The sequence below is a fragment of the Neopelma chrysocephalum genome, unplaced genomic scaffold (genome assembly GCF_003984885.1).
Source record: "Neopelma chrysocephalum unplaced genomic scaffold, ASM398488v2 Primary Assembly neopelma1_97027, whole genome shotgun sequence".
Classification (NCBI taxonomy): Eukaryota; Metazoa; Chordata; class Aves; order Passeriformes; family Pipridae; genus Neopelma; species Neopelma chrysocephalum.
The window spans coordinates 3,059,422-3,077,999 of record NW_020925669.1 but is presented as its reverse complement, the minus strand read 5'-3'; the positions used below and the strand labels follow the sequence as shown (position 1 = coordinate 3,077,999).

The 18,578-nt window shown below is 40.3% G+C and overlaps 1 protein-coding gene across 4 annotated transcripts in view; it reads left to right on the top strand.

Annotated features, from left to right (window-relative positions):
• KIAA1328 (KIAA1328 ortholog) overlaps positions 1-18,578 on the top strand; it is a 171,144-nt gene that overhangs the window by 61,866 nt on the left and 90,700 nt on the right. For all 4 annotated transcript variants that reach the window (XM_027671050.1, XM_027671051.1, XM_027671052.1 and 1 more), the window contains one exon: positions 8,311-8,438. In XM_027671050.1, coding sequence (XP_027526851.1) covers positions 8,311-8,438 — 128 coding nt within the window. The remainder of the gene's footprint in view (positions 1-8,310; positions 8,439-18,578) is intronic.

Sequence of the window (18,578 nt, the reverse complement as noted above, 5' to 3'; positions counted from 1 at the left end):
GACCGTTTTGCACAGAAACTCTGTGTGGCTGAATCTCCAGGCTCCTTTCTTCCATGGAAAAAAAGCATCCTACGTTTACTGGCGGGTAGACAAATACATAAGTAACAAGTTCCTTAACAGTTTCCAGTGGAAGAGGTTGGGTAGCTGAGCCGTCTAAACAAATGCCAAGGAAGTCTTTAAATCCTGAAAGTCACTATAGTCGTTGGCAGAGCTCCCCTAAAAGGAGCATGTATATTCTGAACAAACTCTTTCTTGCCAGTGAGGAAAATCTCCTGCCATCACAGTTCTTAAGCCAAAAGTAAAAATTTTTATGGCCCATGCCAGGACCAGGATCTTGTTAAAATTGTCTGTGGGGTCTGTATTTTGTGTATTCAGGTTCCTAGCTTTTCTGTCATCAGATTTTTTGTGTTCATTATAATGAAAATGCGTGTTTTTGCCAGTATTTGTAGTGGCAAAACTTGTCTTTTGTGTGTTATGTTCTTTCTTCCTTTTCAGTAAGAGATAGTTGTTATTGCTGCCAGGCTGCAAAATAAACCTTAGTTTTATTTTTTTTTTCTTTGCTGGTAAGTATCCCTTTGTTTGTATTAATGAAGATAAGGCTGGAGATGTGCTTTCCACTTGGAATAGAAAATGCGAGCTCTGAGATGGTATTTGCATTTATTGATCTAGGCACATCGGCTGGCATATGATGGCGTGTGATATTTTTGTCCTTACCCACCTTTGAACCAGAGAACATGGCAGATAAGCTGTCCAGTTTGATTGGCATATCCTGTGGAAAGGATTTTCAATACATCAGATCAAATCTTGTACCCTAAACTGCTTTTGCATTTTGAAACTGTGATAGAGACTTCTCTTGAGTTCATATGCTACGCTGGGAATTAGTTTTAGGTTTAAAGGCTTTCCTTGCTCTCATCGAATCATACTGGCTATCTTTTTCTTAGGCCAATTTTAGATGCACTATATTTGTGCTGTGCATCTCAATATTTTTGAGAATGTTTAAAGCAAACTTGGGAATTTCATCATCTGGGTGGAACAGAGCATCTTGGTAGGTGGTGTAAAACTCAGGTCGTCTATAAAAGAAATTAAAAAATTACAAGTACTAGGAATAAATCATGCTGGTGAAGTTAACCAGTGCTGGAAATCTCGTGTCTTCTATTGCTGTTTTTCCATTTTAACAGTTGGCCTACAGGTGGTATGGGTGGAGATAGAAAGATGTTTTTTGGAAAACAACTAATTCAGCTGTTTAGGAAACAGCATTTTTGTTTCTGTTCACACTTGACATCAGTGAGTCCAGAGAATAGATTTGAATTTGATGTTTTACATGTGCTTCCTGAAACCTCCAAAGGATGGCCCTGGCTTTGTCCCTAACTTTTTCAACTCGTTAGCTTTTCTTTAGGTAGGTAACCATAACTTAACTAATTTGTATGCACCATATACAGTCTCGGCTCACTTCAAAGTGTAATCAAGTCATGAACTAATTACAATACCATATTCCCAAAGAATGTAAATTTAATTTCCCTTCAAACAGAATGGGAATGTATTAAGCAATTCTTTTATATGAGAGCTGTGGCATTCAACAACATAATGCTGATGCTTCAAACAGAAGTGAAGTTCTTAACTTTTGTGGACCTTGTGACCTTTTTCCCTATGCATCTTCCCTTTTTATTCTTGCATCTTGAGTTAATTTACTGACTGGATAACAACATTAAAATATTCAAGTGTAAATTAAAATGTAACTGTTGGGCTTCAGGTTGGAGATCACTCTGCCTTATTGTATGTGACTTGCTTCTTTATAGTGTTTTCAGAAATGTGCTTCCTAAGGCATTTGGATCAGAAGGAAATTGTGTTTTGAATTGAAGGCTCATAAGGTTCAGACCCTCATCAGATGATTTCTTTAATACATCGAAAAGTGGATGTGCAGAAAGTTCCCTACAGGTTCTTGCCATCACACTGTGCCAGAGAGTCCACATAAACTCAGTTATATAAGAATGAGCGAAGTGAAGTTGTTCATAAAACATTTTATTACCTTCAGTCTTTGCTGCAACTTCAGAGTTTAGATAATAAACCTTCATAGAAGTTACTAGTCTCTACCCTTTCACAGAACAATGATTCACACACAGAGAGTCAAACTACTTATTTTATTTCTCTTAATTTTAAAGGTAGAAGAAACATGTTAGGGTTGACTTTGATCTGTGCCTGGATAGTCTGATTTCCGAAATGCAGTCCTGTTGTTGTTCTTCTCAGATGAGATGAGATTGTCAAAGTGCAGGACTTTGTATATTAAGCAGAAGTTGTATTTTAAAATTAAATGTGGGTCAGCTTCCAGTGAAGTATGTAATTGTTAAATGCTAAAGGAAAGAGCTTAGAATATCTTAGTTTATATTTTAAAGTGTTCCTTTTAGATGTTAATTCATTAATACCAGCAGTTTATTTTTATTCATATGACTTTTCATATGTAAGTAGTTGAAGCTGCATTATTTTAATCCTTTCTTTGGTTAGGAAGAAGAAAGCCTGCAGGTGGAAATCAGAATGACATACATATTGCTTCTTTCCCAAAAGGCATGGTATCTTTCTCCTATTGATATGCAAAATATCAAGGCAGAAAATAAACCCTATTGCCTTATGTGTCAAAATACTGTGAAAAATATATGCTTGGGTGATGCGTGGAAAAAATGTGGGTCCACTTCAAACTGAGAACACTTGTAATGGAATTTGCCACGAGTCTGTCTGGGCCTTTGGGAGTCTGCAGACTCTACAAATTCTGTTCCCTTGTTCTATGAGTGTTTAGATGTAGCTTGATCCTTAGTTGTAGGTACAGGGTTGTGGGTACGCTGTTTGGAGACCCAGCTACGGGGGTCTTAGCCTTTACCTGAGTTTGGTGAAATGCTTCCTGACTCTTGCAGCATCCTTTAAAGGCATTTTTGAGCTACTGAGCAGCTGTATAGTGGAATGTTGTAATGGTACATGGTGTCAAGTTGTGGATGCAGTGGTGTGTCTGTTAAACAGATGTGAGCTTGCTGTGATGTTGTTGAAGTTGCCAGGCACGGTCCAGCTGCATTCTGGAAGCGGCGTAGTGTTGGTCTTGATGCCAAAAAGAAAAGAAAGAAAAAACAATGCCAAAACCCCACAAAAACATCAAAGCAAGGTCAGTTAGATTAGGGATGAGGTGCCTGATGCTGTGCTGCTGTGACTGTGCACAGCAGCTTGAACAGGTCTGGCTTATACCCACCTGGTTGGAGGGTAGGCAGGCAAGCTCAGGTCTGCCTGCAACTTATTCTGAGAAGAATTTTCTTTGGAGAGCAAAGACCTCTCTTTCAGTGGTCAGCCCAGCTTCACAGTCAACCCTCTGTCAGTGGCACTTCCTCAGCATCTCCTTCCCTGTCTAGTTTTTTCACAGTATTTATCTCGAAGGGACCACCTGAGGCAGTGAAGGGAGTTTGGTCTTTGCTGAAACTGCCAACATGATGATAACCAGTCTGTTTTCTGGATGCATGTTCTTAAGCAGGAATTTAAAAAAACCTGTATTTTGTGGCTACCGGGGTCGTGATTGCAGATGCAGATTCCACATGCTGAAATCATACCACTGAAAGTTTCTTGTCTCTCTACCACAAAGTCTAAGTTATTGCTGTCTTATTTAAGTTTAAATCTAACTTGTGTTTGACTTTTTCCTTTCTTTGCTTGCTTTATTCATCTTTGCATATCTCTGTAAGAGCTCTGAGTTTCTAGAGAATCTTCCTTTGGATATGGGGGCTGATGGGGCTGCAGCATCTTGTGGCTGAAGATGGAGATTCAGCTTTTGTGTTCTATTCTGACCATGGATCAGAGTATGCAGCCCTGAGTGAAAGGACAGTCCAAGCTGGAGCTAAAGTCAGGGACTACAGGAATGAGTCATCCCTGGGCATCTTCCTTGATGCGTGGGAAATCTATTAGGGCTTGTCTGCCTGGGTGAACGCAGGCAAACTTGTGCTCTAAGCTAATCAGGTGCAGGATGAATCTGGTCTGTTAGTGCTGTGCCTGAGCTGTGCTAACTTACCCTACAGCTGCAAGACACGTGTCCTGGAGCTGGCTTATGGAGTGTGGGCTGCTGGGCTGCACCCGTGTGCTCAGACGTGCCCAAAGACACCTTGTACCACACTTTGCCTATGTGTGATTAGAGCTTCTGCTTGTCCCAAAAATGCTTGTGACAAGCCACTGAGGAAAGAGTCACTAGGTGAGGAGTTCTCACGAACACTCTGATGATACAGAAGGACCTTTGTTATTAGATTGATTGCTAAAAAATCTCATTAGTTGTGTTCTTTTCCCTTGCTAATAGCTTCTAGAAAACCTTTTTCCAGCCTTAGATTCCTATGATTGGAGGATGCTTCAAATTTAATTTTATTTTTTTTAAGTAAAGGGAGATAAAACTAAACATTTCTTTGTAATGATACAGGGTAAAAAAAAAAATCTTTTTCCTAAAGAGAAGGTTCTCTACATTCTGTTTTGTTGTTTTTTTTTTCCTCTTACAAGAAGTGATTTAAGAAAAACAGACCTTCAGCAAATAGCTCTCATGAAGTAGACTGGTGTTGGCTTAATTTGGAAACCTTGACTGTAGCTGAAGAAACCACTTGTTGTTTAAAGTGCTGTAGTGTGAACACATGCTCTAAACCAAAACACTTCAGATTTTAAGCTGGCCTTCACTTGTAGTCAAAATGGCAGTGGAAACAGTGTACCAGGAACAGTGCAGGAGGTCAGTGGGCACAGTAGAGGTTGGTCCTTCCACTCCCAGTTTCTGGGAACAAGGAACTGCAGCTGCTTGCCTTACTTCAGCTTGTGAGAGGCTAAAAGTATTTCAGCAAGGAGTAAGCTGTGAGTAGTTGATGTAGCCATAGATTAGACTTAAAAGCCTTAGGCTTGAGAGGGGAACCGAAGGAAGGGTAGGGTTGAGACTTTGCAAGGTGGATAAACACTACCAGACAGGTGGCTGCTGCTGGGAGAGGTGTCCTTTGCTCCCCGCTGCCTGTTCCCCCTGCTCGCCTTGTGCAGGCTCTTGTGCCTGGTGTCCCCTTTGCCTCAGTGGGTCAGTCTGCTGAGTGCTGGAGTGAGGGGTGTGGGGGCTGCAGAGCTGGTGTGGACGGAGGGAGTGAGCAGGAGAGTGTCTTTGGCAGCAGTTGAGCATTAGGCTGGCTGTGCCTTCTTGTGAAGCTTTGCCCCTAAGAGAAAGTTCTTTGTTCCCTGCTGAACCCCCTGGACACCCATTCCTGGCATGACATCATCAGCGTGTCACTGCTGCATGCTGGCAGTCCCCCTTCTCAAAGCCAGTTCTGTCTCCACTGAGGTTATTATCTCTTAAGAGCCATAAATGAACTCTGAATTCTTTGACTTACGTTCGGTGATGAAATTAACTAATTTATTATTTAAAATGTATAGTACTTGCAGGATGATACACAAATTTGGCTGTTGAAATCTTAACCTCAGCACTTCTGATTTTTTTTTTTTTTTGTTTCTTCCCTTCCAAGTACAACCTTAATACTGTACTAACAAACTGCATAAAATGTATTACTCTGATACAATCCAATGCATATTTCTTGGACATAAAACTACCGTTCAGTGAAATGCCAAGTACCACTTCTCTCAGGTAACTAACATCTTGCAAATCCAATATTTGTGCTCCTGAACACATGAAGAAATACCTAATGTGTGCATTTAGGCATATTACTTTTTCTGTGGAATGCAAATCTGTAGGACTTGTCCTATGCAATTTTTTTAACCCTGCAACTTTTTATTTTTAAAAGCAGGTTATGAAATTATTTATCATTACGTATATGTTTGTCCAGAGACTGTATTGCCTGAGTAGATGTGTGCCCTTGTTGTATCTGAATGACTTAAATATTTTTGTGGCAGTATTGTATATTGCTTGGCTAATTTGCAGGAGAAGAAAAAGAGATCATCTTGCTGCTTTTAGCAAAAATTCAATAGAATGGAAGAGTAAGATCTAATATTAAGGCTTTTTTTTTCTTCTTCTTAAGAACATATTCTGCAGTAAATGTACCAGCACATTTTTGAGAATTACCATATTTTCAGCTATTCTGCATGTATCTTAAACAAATGAACTTCTTTTTTTCATATTTGAAGCTTCATGTTTACTTACTTAGTAAGCAAAGCAGGGCTTTAAACTCTTAGACTATGGTGGCTGTAACAATACTTTGCTTAATGTAGAGTGATTGTGTGAATGAACAAAGTTTTAATCTTCTAATACAGAGAGTTTTAACTGTTACTGTTGCTGACCGAATCTTACAAGAATTTTAGGGCCATCTTGGCTGCCATTCAAGCTTGTGTGAGCTGTTGCCCTTCCCACTCATAATCATGTAACAGACCCTTGGACAGTCAGGATTTGCTTGCATGCTTTCCTAATGTCAATTTTGCGTGTCACGTTTGAAAGTATTTTAAATAAATTTGGTTGCTGCACGCAAGAGGTGGTGGCATCATGTGCACAGTGAGTGCTCTGCAGTCTGTAAAACACAATTTGGGCATCTTTTTGATGGTGCACTTGCCTAGGAGTGGGGGGAAGCTTGCCTGGCTTTCCAGCAAGACCGATATTGACACTGTGGCAAGAGTGAAGGTAGGTGTATGGCCATCAGTTGTGTGCCCCAAGGCTGTTTAGGTGCTCGTTCCTTGTGCCAGCAGTGTGCTAGCTGGAGGGAGGAGAGGGTAAAATCTGTTTTGTGGGGAAGGGGTTGCTGGAAGCAAAGTGAATTAAGAGGGCTGTAAAAAATTGATAAAGATAGGACTGTCTGTTTTTATATTCTGCCACATAACATGGGTTTAAATGAATTTCCCTATAATTTGTCTTCAAATACCGACATTTAACTCTTAGGCTGTATAAATGAACTGGCTTTTTCTAGAGTAAAATTCATGCCCTGCGTCCAGGCTAATATGTTCACCTACTATAAACATTACTGCCTATGGTTACAACTGGAATAAAAAATTCCTTTTATATACATCATAGCTGGCAGAGACTCCTGAGACCACCACAAATCACTTCAGCCTTTTGGTGCTCTCTGACGAAATGAACTGAAATGTAAAACAGCTCAGGCTTCAGGCAGGCTGGCTCTGGGAAGCAATTAGCTTGTTAAGACCGTTGTTTGTACCCTCCCATATTTCCAGGTGCTGAGCAAAGGTGTTAGAAGAGCTCTCCTGATTGATTTCAACATTGGGGTTTATTAACCTTCCATTTCTTCCTAAAATGTTTTGCCTATTCTCTGAGTAGCCTTTTATTCAAAGGAAAGAAAACCAAATAAACAACAACAAAAAAAAAGCCCTGGCAAGGCCACCCTTCCTGCGAAAGAACAAGAAGAAGGGAAAAAACCCCCCACAAAACCAAACAAAAAAAAAGAAACCCTCGGGGTCATAACAGGGAATAACAAAGCAGTGAGTTATTTATGCAGCCATGATTGGCAAAAATGATTGCAACATGAATTTGCCCAGAAGCAATGATTAGATCATAAAAATGTTAAGGAAATCTGTAACTCAACACCGTTTTATAGATTGAAGAAGTTTTTGTTCCCTACCTTAATTGCAGTGACTTGTTATTAAAGTATTTATTCAGAGTAATCTCTTTGGACAGCGAGCCCTTATCCCATCTGCATGCATAATTAAAAGCAAGGGGGGAGAGAGGGGAGCATAAATGGTTTACCATGCTACATGAGCAAGGGAGGGAATTACACAATGACAGGTGAAGAGCAGATTTATCTCCTGTTGGAATTTCAATGCTGCAAGCAAGGCAGGACACTGTTGCTAATATCCTTGCAAACACCACAGTTGCTGCTTCTCCAGATTACTGTCCAAAAATTATTACTGGTCTCTGAAAGGCCTGTAGCGCTGCATCTGTGGCTGTGGGGTTTTGAGCCATTGGTGCTCAAGCAAAGAGATTGGATTTGGATATGTGGGCTTCTGAATCCATGTCTGTGCTTAAAAACGGACTATTTACTTACTTGGCTGGGTATTTATTTATTTATAAATAAACATTGGTAATGGCTGGCTCTGCTGAATAAGAATCAGTATTGTAGTTGTTCCAACTGAAACAATGTCATCACCTGCCTCCTGCTGCTGGTGCAATTCTTCTTTTTCCACCCTCTGAGTAGAAAGAAGGGTGTACTTGAACATTCATCTCTAGGCAGATTTATCATCATTAGGCAGTACTCAAACACACAGTATCTGTTTTTAAATTGAACTGTTATGGATCTAAATCAGATTTACACAAAGTAAGTTGGTATATATTTGACTCTAACTATTCACTAAAGAGTGTTTTTCCCTTAACTTCTGATGTCTCACCTCTGCAGCAGCAATACAGAGAATGCCAAGAACTTCTGAGCCTTTATCAGAAGTACCTAGCTGAGCAGCAGGAAAAACTATCACACTCCCTTTCTGAACTCAGTGCTGCCAAGGAAAAGGAGCAGAAGGTAAGCTCTTTTTTCCCATCTCCTTTTTTTTCAAATGACATGTTCAAAACATCTTTTCTCTTTTATTAGAACCGTAACTTTAAGTGTATTGTCTTGCATCATAAAGTGTTGAATACTATTTTGTGATTGGTTTCCCGTGAGTCCTTCCCTTAATAAAAGGATTGCAGGAAAGCAAACAAAAACCCCCCACAAGTTTTGGGTCAATAAAATGGGCGAAGTTAATTGACCATGTTGTACTGGAGTAGGAATCATAGGAACACATACCTTTGCCAAGGAAAAAGTTAAAATGCTCTTCTCTTTTCTGTTCTGTTTCTTAAACAGGAAAATAATTGCAGTCGCTCTAGATATAGCCTTTCACATTTTCACTGTGGCTTTTCATGATTGAAAAGGGCATTACAGATGATGTATTTGGTCAATAAGAGCTTTCTCAAGTCTGTAAAGCAGCTCATCTGATTTGAGCTGTTTATAGAAGACCTATAGTTACATATCCAGTTAAAACCAGAAAACGTTGACTGCAGGTACGTGTTAAATTAAGTGGTAAAGTGTTTCTCAGATGTATGTGCCCAAAGCCTTGAAAACATGGTTGCTTGAGATTTTTTTCTGATAGCTAGGTACTTGATTTGCATCCCTGCTGATAGCAGATTATACCTTGGAATTGAAGACTGCTTGTGTGAAAGTGCTGTACCTGATGTTCTTTCCTGCTGTTCCCTTTCAGTAGCTTCCATCTGCAGATCTCCAGAATCTGTCCTACCTAAGACCATGCCTTTTTGTATAGGTTATGCCCCTGATCTTTTCTTTTGCTGGAACAGTCTTAAAGGCTTATTTTTAATAGGGCTAGAAGTAAAGTCATCAGTGCAGCGTATCCAGAAGGAAGCCTGATTCTGGTGTCTTGGTGGCTCCCTGCTATGAGAATTACACAGACACATCCTGCTTCTGAGGAGCCTGTGCAGGAAGGAGTCTTCTGATTCTGTTCAGGAAGCAGGTAGCAATACTCTGACTTCATCAACATCAGGAATTGTTTTTTGTCTTGATGATGGGTTTTTATTTGTAAAATACATTGTTGGACAATGCCCGTTTGTCAGGCTTTTAACCTTTATAAACATTTCACTTCCATTCTTTTGTATTTTTGTCTGCCATCCATTTTGTGATGGCATTGAGTTCAAAACAAGAATCTTTTTCTCTGAGAAGGGGTGATGTCTGTGTTGTGGCTTGTGGTATGCAGCTTGCTGTGGATCTCCATGGAAAACAGTCCAGAGGAGCCCATGTAGTCCAACAGCACTGTGGCAGCTGTGTTAGGGGTGATACCAATAATTCTCTCAGGTTTTGTCCTGCGTAACAGTTCATCTCTGTCCTTTCACTTCAAACACACTTATCCTGTACTAGGTTAGCCCCTAGAATAGAGATGTCTGGTGTCACCACATCTACATCACTAAAGCATGGAAGCAAATAATAGGAAACATTCATCTCAGGGACTGTCAAATCAGTGCCTGGTGGTTCAGCAGTCCACGTTCATCTCCTCTTGTTTGGCTGTCTTCCTAATCACTCAATCCATGTATATACAGAGACTTCTTTAAAGTTGTTTTTTGGTTTCATGTGCAAAGTTCTATCAAGCTTATCTTTGATCCAATTATTTCTTTTCTCTATATTTACAGGTGCTTTTGTCCACAAATGCAAATTCAGATATTATATCGAGGTTGACATTTCATTTATTGTTACATACTCTACAGCTCCAGCCTAATAGGTCTGAAATTACCCTAGTCCTCTTGCCCTGTGCAAAGCTTTGTAGGCATAGATAAAAACCTGTCAAAGCATGCTTCAACTGTTTTTTTTTCTTATAGCTTGCAAAATATTTCTGATGTTCCTAGCCTTCCTCTTCAGTTTTCTCTTTCTTTGCATTTGGCTTTATAAATTGTTACCATTTTTTTTCCTCAAACAAGCCCTTTGTTGCTGTGTTTCTCCTCACAGCTCAGAAACAGTGGAGAGATTTGCAGGGCTGCCTCACCCTAACACACTTCTTCATGTGATACCTTTCCAAACCCAGGAAAGGTCATTGGGCTACTTCTTGTTGGACTTTTGTGTCATTGTCACATACCTCTTGTCTTAATACCTAAACTGTGAGTGTCGTGATAGATCTCTCTTAGTTCTGTTTGAGTATTGTCTTAACACAGTAGTTTAGTCAGGCGTTCTGCTGTCTACCTCAATGGGGACTCCACATGGGAACACAACAGAGAGGGATTTTTGAGAGGAAAGAATTAGAAGAGGACAGACCCAGAATACTTTCCTCCTGCTTCAAGTGCTGCCCACTCCAGCTCTTTCTGCCCCATAGAAGCTTTTATGCTCTTGCTTTCTCTTTTAAGCTGGACTTTGACAAAAGCCATCTTGTTTAAATATTGGGCTAAAGAAAGTGTTCCTCAGTTTTGTTTGACTCCAGATCAATTTGGAATCTTTTGCCTATTGCTTGTTTTTGGGTGACCTAAGGAAGTCCTGGATATGTCTGAATTTAAATCAGGATATACTATCTTGCCACATAGTTTTCTCTTCGTAGGACTGTCTAGGAGAGATAATCAGTGTTTCCTGTTTCAAGACACTGCTGATCTTACCAGGGTATCTGTGTTTTGATGTACAATGTTCCGATTTTCCTGTGTCTTGCAGAAGCATGGGACTGCACAGTTGTACTCTGCACTGATGCCTTTTTTTGTTCTGTCTGTTCTCAGCTGTTCTTTCTTGCTTCTGTTCGTTTTCCCTTCTTTTTCCTACTTGTTTATTTGGAGTAATTTCTCGTGCTACACGTAAATCTTAACATCTGCTTCTGCTTTTTGCCTGTCTGTCTACGTCATTCTTAAGCACCATAATGCTGACCATGAGCTGTCACTTTCCTCTGGGTATAGATTTGAAAGCATCTCCTCTCAGTGCTTACATGCAGGGCTTTCTGTTAGAGTAGGGCAATTAACAGGTCAAGAGAACCGCAGCATTACCAAACATCGATGGCATTGTTGCAAAAAGTGGTGGACTTGTATGGGAGGCAAAGGACTGCAGTAGCTGTGTGCATGTGGCTGCATGTAGCTATATTGAACTAATGCAGATACTTTGGTGTTAACTTTTATTTTTGTCTCTTTTAGTATTACCTAATGATAGCAGTAATTCTGAAGCCATGTTTTCCTCTTACCAAATACTACTTCTTTATAACGAAAGTCAGCCCTGAAAATGTAAAGAAGCATCCTGGTAGTAGTGAAATAAAATTGCTGGGAAGATGGTGGTAAGATGATTTAAGTCAGAACTCTTGTGGAGTCAATAATCAGTAACTGGAACATAGAGCTTCCTTTTTTTGTGAGATAAAGTTAATTCCATTTGAAAAGATACTTAAGGTGACATGAATTGAATTATTCAAACTGGCCTTCTCAGCATTAACTCTAGGTTAATATCTCATGATGCCTCTGGTTTCATTATAGGAGTTTTAAGTACATAACTTTTTATAATAAATTCAATACCTAGAAGCCGAACTGAAATTGGTTTACCTTCTACCAACCCATAAAAAGAAGCATTAATTGTAAAGTGAATATTAAAGTGGTCACTAAAGTTGACTCAGACAGATTCAGAGAGATAGCACTTGTATAAAGGAAGAGCTCTACTGAAAAATAGGCTTCTGCCTTGATGTTAATAGAAAATACCACTCATATTAAAATGTAGTTAAACGTTTTCTATCAAAAATTATTTTTGGATGTTCTCTCTGCAGCTCCCAAATGTTCAGTCTTTACCATTTTCAGAAGCTTTACACAGACATGTAAAGAAAATTGCCCTTGTTCTAGGTAATCAGATCTGACCTACTTTATACTTGCTGCTTCACTGCCATCTCAAACAGTGGCAAGAATCCAGTTTGCTTTGGCATATCTCTGGCAGATGAATCTGTAGATGTTTAGCAGTGTAGGGTAGGACTTGAGGCACAGAAGTTGGACAGGCAGCTGAGTTTCTGCAGAACTGGGGTTCTTGAGCTGTATCACCTTAAAGAAAGATAATACCTGTAATCTCAGCACTGCTTATTAATGTTAATCTTGGAATTACAAGTACAGCTGGCAGCTTTTGTTTCTTTTTTTGTGAAAGATTACCAACACATCTGCTAATTTCCTTGGTGCACAAAGATTCTTGTGTGTGAGTGTGAAGCTTCTGTTCTTCTTCCCCATGTAGAAAAAGTGGATGGGTATAGGGTGGGATTATGGACAGAAAGGAATATCAAGAATTTATTTTCCATGGTGTATCATCTCCCCTCTTCTTGTGTATTATGTCGTTTGCCTCCTGTTTGGGGTCTGCCAGTGGCCCTCATCAGGAAAAAGGTACTGTTCTGTGCTAAGCACCAGTGTGAACATCCTGAAGGACCTGGTCTGCTTTGGGCGTATCATAAAATCTTAAAAAAATTGACTTTTTGGGAGGCTAGGTTTTTTCACTTTTTTCCTAATTTTACTATTTCTCTTGAATCACTTCTTCATCTTAAAAATTGTTGAATGCAGTTGTGTCATTTCACAATAAAGTCCAAAGGAAGCCTTTTTTTTGCAAGAACTAGAAAGCCTTTCTTCCTTTTGTGTCAGTGACTAAGATTCTTTTCTGTATCATCTTTTTTTTTTTTTTTGCTTAATAAGGCTGATTACATATTAAATCTTCAAACATTGATTATTTGAGTATTTTTTTTTTTTTGCTTTGGAAAAGATACTGAAACATGTCAATCGTTGGAAGCCTTTCCTTTGTGTTTGTGTGATGGTTTCAGTCTAGGCCTTCCTGGAGACCAGCTAGTAACCAGGAAGGAACTAGGAAAGTGACCAAGGAAGTATTCCATGCTATTCCTTTACGTAACCTAGGGTATAAATAAGGCATTGATAAGAGAGCTCGCTCTCTTCTCTTCCGGCGAGGTTGGAGAATGGTGGTCCCTGTCTGGGTCTGGCTTATCTGAAGCTGAGGCCTACAGTAACTGCTGTTGTCGGCCACGTGTGAGGGGGAAGTGCTGGGCCGCGTCCAGACGTCCTGCTTTCTTTTCAAGGGAAGTGGTGAGCTCTTGCCAATTCTGGTTACCGGGTTTTTAGATTGTGTGGATCTGTTTTATTTTTTGTCCCTTTTCACCCTATTTTATTCTTTTCCCTTCTCCCTTCCCCCTCTTCCCTCCGGGAAGCTATTTGGGGTCATAGATTCATATATATATAATTCTCATTGTATATCTCTGTTTTATATGTAAAATATATATATATTTTTGCTAGAATTTTGGCTGCCTGTTTTTTTTTCGTTTTTTTTTCCTTCCCTCTCTGGGAAGGAGACCCTGTTGTCGAGTTTCGGAGACTTGGCAGGAAGCCAGCTCCAAACTTGCACAGTTTGTCACCAAACTTTTCAATTTTTTTTTTTTTTTCGGCACAGGTCACCTTTAAACACGTTCTTAGCTTGCTTAAAGAAAACAAAATCCCACATATGCAAAAGGTTTTGAATGCTGTAAGGTAAACCTGCATGATAGAATTGACTTTGTCTGTTTACCCAGCTGTACGGGAACAATGGATGAGCCCATCTGAAAGATACTTGAGAACTGGGATAATAAATAAAGAACTAATTTGACTAGGGACCCAAGGGTATTGGAATAATTTTGCTAGGCCAGACAGAGACAGTTTTAGCATGAGTAACTGTCGGGAATAGCCTTGCCTTACCTGTGTTACATTCTGCAAATCCTCTGATCTCTCTCTGTGCCTCTCTTATCTGTAAAAATGAGATAATGTTTTTGTCCTCATTCTTTCTGTTTTTTACTCAAAATGTCACGTTTTGGGTGCTTCTTCAAGTGTGTTCAAAGTGATTAGCAGTGATATTTCAAATACAGGGTGGTCTGGAATAGACTACCTTGTAATAGCATAAAGAAAAATAATGGTTTTTTCCTTTTACCTCTAAGTTACTAGGTTAATTTACCTGTTACATAGTTAATTTACCTGTCTTCTCTAAAAAAATGCTAACACCGAAGAGCAATGCAAATGGATAAAAAATATCTAAGTGAAAAGGAAACATCAGTAGTGAAATATCAGTGTATTGCTAGCATTCCCAATAGAGTTTCACCTGCACTCAGTCCCCTGGAATGTGTGCCACAACAGAACCATTTTTTCCCAGTCTGCTTGCTGGGTGTGAATGACACTGTATTCCTGGAGATAAGCACTTCACTCCTGAGCTCACTCACCACTTAACTGAGATCTGTGCCACTTCACCGTCTCTTTGTTCTACAGTCTTTAATCAGCCCTTGTTTCTAGTCTTTTTAAGATATTTTGATTTTCCTTTTCTTTTCTTTGAAGATGCCTCTTTCCGTTTCATGCACTTTGCTTTAGAAACTGTCCCTCCTGTGGAAATCTTTTCCTTGGGTGAACAGTCATCTGTGATGTTTGTTTTGCTGTTGGACAATAAATCTGGAAAGAAGACAGTACCTTCCCTTCCATTCTCCAAGAGCAAAACATCCTCTTGGCTTTGTAGGCTTCTGATGATACTGTTACTCCTGTGAAATGATATTTCTGGACTTATATGAGAATTTAAGAAATTTGTAGCAGGAGTGCCTGCTATAAGAGAAGCACTTTGCACACTCTTAGATCTGATGTTGCAGTTTCTCCCCTATAAACACTGGGACAGTGCATTGTGGCCATACCGACCAGCATCCACTCCCTTTGAAGTGGGAGCGAGGCTTTCTTCAGTGGAATCAGGGCTGCATAAGAATGCACTTGCTCTAAAAGGTTTTGTATTATGCTCCAGGCCTTGAGGAAGAAAACTTCTGATCTATCCTTCACTGTTTACTCCTAGTAATTAGGAGTGTAAGCGTCCCAGCTGCCTATCTATATACTGGCACTTTTGTTGTACATTTGACCTGTGCACATGCCCTTTGGTTCTGCAGTATTTGGCCTTTTCAAAAGTTGAGACACTTGAAAAGCAGTTTCTCGTGTACTTATAACCTCCTTGACTCACCAGTTCCTGGTTCCTGGAATTCTCTGGTTCCTCTAAATGTGGCATGTCCTGTATGTTACGATTAATGTTACATTCCTGAAGTTCCTGACTTGTTGAAAACCAGTGCCAGCGACTTTCAAAGCCGAATTTAACAAGGACCTTAAGTAATTTTAGAGGTGGCCTTGTTTTGGTGAGGTTTAGGCCAGACAACTAGCAGACTTCCCTTCCAACCTGAACTTTTCTGTGATTCTCCTCTGTATTTTCTCTTCACTAGCCCTTCAAAAGGGCAGTCATCCTGTGAGAACTTGTAAAATAAAAGTGAAAATACTTCTGGGCCAGTAGCAATAGTTCGTCAACTGGACTCTTATTTCTTTAAGTGGAAATGATTAGACTTGCTGTTTCTTGCTGTTGAAATGAATAAAGTCTGCAGGCTGATCTAGTACTTCATAATGTAAATACCTTTATTCATCACTAGATTACAGATAGCGTGATATAAGTGATTACTATATTGAAAGATAAATTGCTTGCCATCTCTTGCCAGCAAAGCACACATTTCTATGTGTTGATCAGGTTGTTTAATTAGGAGTGTCTTTATTTAATGAAAGCCAGGTGATTATCAGTTCAGGGGACTATAGGTTGGTCTTTGTATGGCAGAAAGATTTTTCATGAGAGCCAAGGGTGTAATTTTCTTTCAGCTAAGAAGGTGGGAATTTGTTATCTGTCTGTACCAGGATGATTGCCTGCAGAAATATCTCTTTGAGTTAGTCCTGAATACCCTAAGATTTAGCTTGAGTTTTTCATTTTGAGCTGCAGAAACTTAAAGTTCAAACTTAAAGTTTTTCTGGTGCACAGTTTGCCATTTGAAGTATGTAAGGACTCTCGTCCTGGGATTTTATCCGCCATAGGACAAATTTATTAAGTTCTTGAGACAGCTGGACTAATCTCTCTGTACAAGCAGAATATAACTGGTAGGGTGGCATCAGAAAAGACTGCATACGTGTTGCATGTGATTATGGTTTATAGCAGTCTGATAACCTGTCTCTGATCCAGTGAATGCATTCAATGTCATCGTATAAGAGTTTTTGGTTGCCATCTATTCATGGCATATGCCAGAAAATGTCTGACATGTCTGGCTTTGATTTATAGTAATATGCATTTCTCTTCATTTTGGAAATTTGCTTTTATAATTCCAGAGTTTGGAACCGGGGTAGAAACAGACCATGTAGACATTCAGGGCTGTCATGTGCCAATAATGATTCATAGTACCATCAACAGAAACAGGGATACATGAGTTTCTCTTGTTTATGCAAGAAAATGGCCAATCTGAAACCAGAATAGTCAAAGCTGACCACACAGATACATGGGTTCTCAGGCTGGCTGAGCTATTACTAAGATGTAGAGGAGGGAAAGGCAAATGATGTACTCTGACCACTCTTGAAAGTCTGGATTACCTTGAAGTTGGTCTCTGCCTTGAAATAAAGTAATATCTCGTCAGTCTTTATAGATGCATTTAGTTCCATCTTTCCCCACCCCTTCTCTTCTCTGTAAGTGACAAGAATTCTGTTGACTGGAGGTAACCAAACAAATGCTAAGGATGTCTTCTGTTTTCTGGTATGTAATTTCAAAAACTCCTTTTACTCTCTAGAGTTGATTCATGAACAACAGCACCTTGTTTGAAGAATGCAAATTTACAGTGCATCTGATGAATGTCTCTGCTCTAAAACTTCAGACAGCAGAATTTTCTCAAAGAAGATCTGCTTGGTGGATGAGGCTGGAGATGTTGTCTACCTGGAATTTAGTAAAGCCTTTGACACTTCTGGAGATTCTGGCAGCTAATGGCTTGGACAGGTGCACTGTTCACTGGGAAAAGAAACGGCTGGATGGCCAGGCCCAGAGAGTGCTGGTGAATGGAGTTACATCCATCTGGGGCTGGTCACTAATGGTGTTCTCTGGGGATCAGTACTGGGGCCATCCCTGTTTGATACCTTTATTGATGATCTGGACAAGGGAATTGAGAGCATTGTCAGTTGCTTTGACAGTGCAGATGACACCAAGCTAGGTGAGAGTGTTGATCTGCTGGAGAGTAGGAAGGTTCTCCAGAGGGATCTGGACAGGCTGGATCAATGGGCTGAGGCCAATCATGTGAGGCTCAACAAGGCTAAGTGCCAGGTCCTGCCCTTGGGTCACAACAACCCCCTGCAGTGCTGCAGGCTGGGGCAGAGGGGCTGAGAAGCTGCTTGGCGGGAAAGGACCTGCGAGTGCTGGTCAACAGTGGCTGAAAATGAGCCAGAGTGAGTCTAGGTGGGCAAGAAGGCCAATGACCCCTGTCCTGTGTCAGCAATAATGGGGGCAGCAGGACCAGGCAGTGACTGTCCCTCTGTACTGGGCACTGGTGACTGTGTTTAGTTTTGGGCCCCTCATGACAAGAAAGACATTGAGGTGCTGGAGTGTGTCCAGAGAAGGGAACAGAGCTGGGGAAGGGTCTGGAGCACAAGTCTGATGAGGAATGGCTGAGGGAGCTGGGAGAGTTTAACCTGGAGAAAAAAAAAAAAAGAGAGAATAAGAAGGGACATTCTCACTCTCTACAATGCTCTGACAGGAGGCTGTAGTGAGGTGGGGGTTAATCTCTTCTCCCAGATAACAAGTGAGAAGGACAAAAGGAAATGGCCTCAAATTGTGCCAGGACAGGTTTAGGTCATATATGAGGAAAAACTTCTTCACCGAAAAGGGGGTTGTTCATTGTAACAGGCTGCCCAGGGAGGTGGTGGAGTCACCATCCCTGGAAGCATTTAGAAGGTGTGTAGATATGGCACTTGAGGACATGGTTTAGTGGTGAGCATGGCAATTTTGGGTGGACTTTGTGATCTTAGAGGTCTTTTTCAACCTAAATTGTTCTGTGATTTTAAGTAAGAAAGAACTTTGTTCCCTTCTATGCCAAGGTGAAGGACCTGCTGTTGCAGGCTGTTGCTTTTAGATGTCAGCAGTAATGATTTTACTCACAATCATGTTGAGAACATCATTTGAGTCAGGAACCATTTTAGTTCTGGTTACAGAAAATGAGATTGAAAATTTTAATGGAGAACTTGTCTCATTAAGTGAGCTCATGAGACGCCAAAGGTAGTACAGCCTTGTGAGCAACTGAAGTCACTCATCTGGATTTCAAGTGACAGCTGTGGAGACCACTTTTTTCCTGAGATCCAT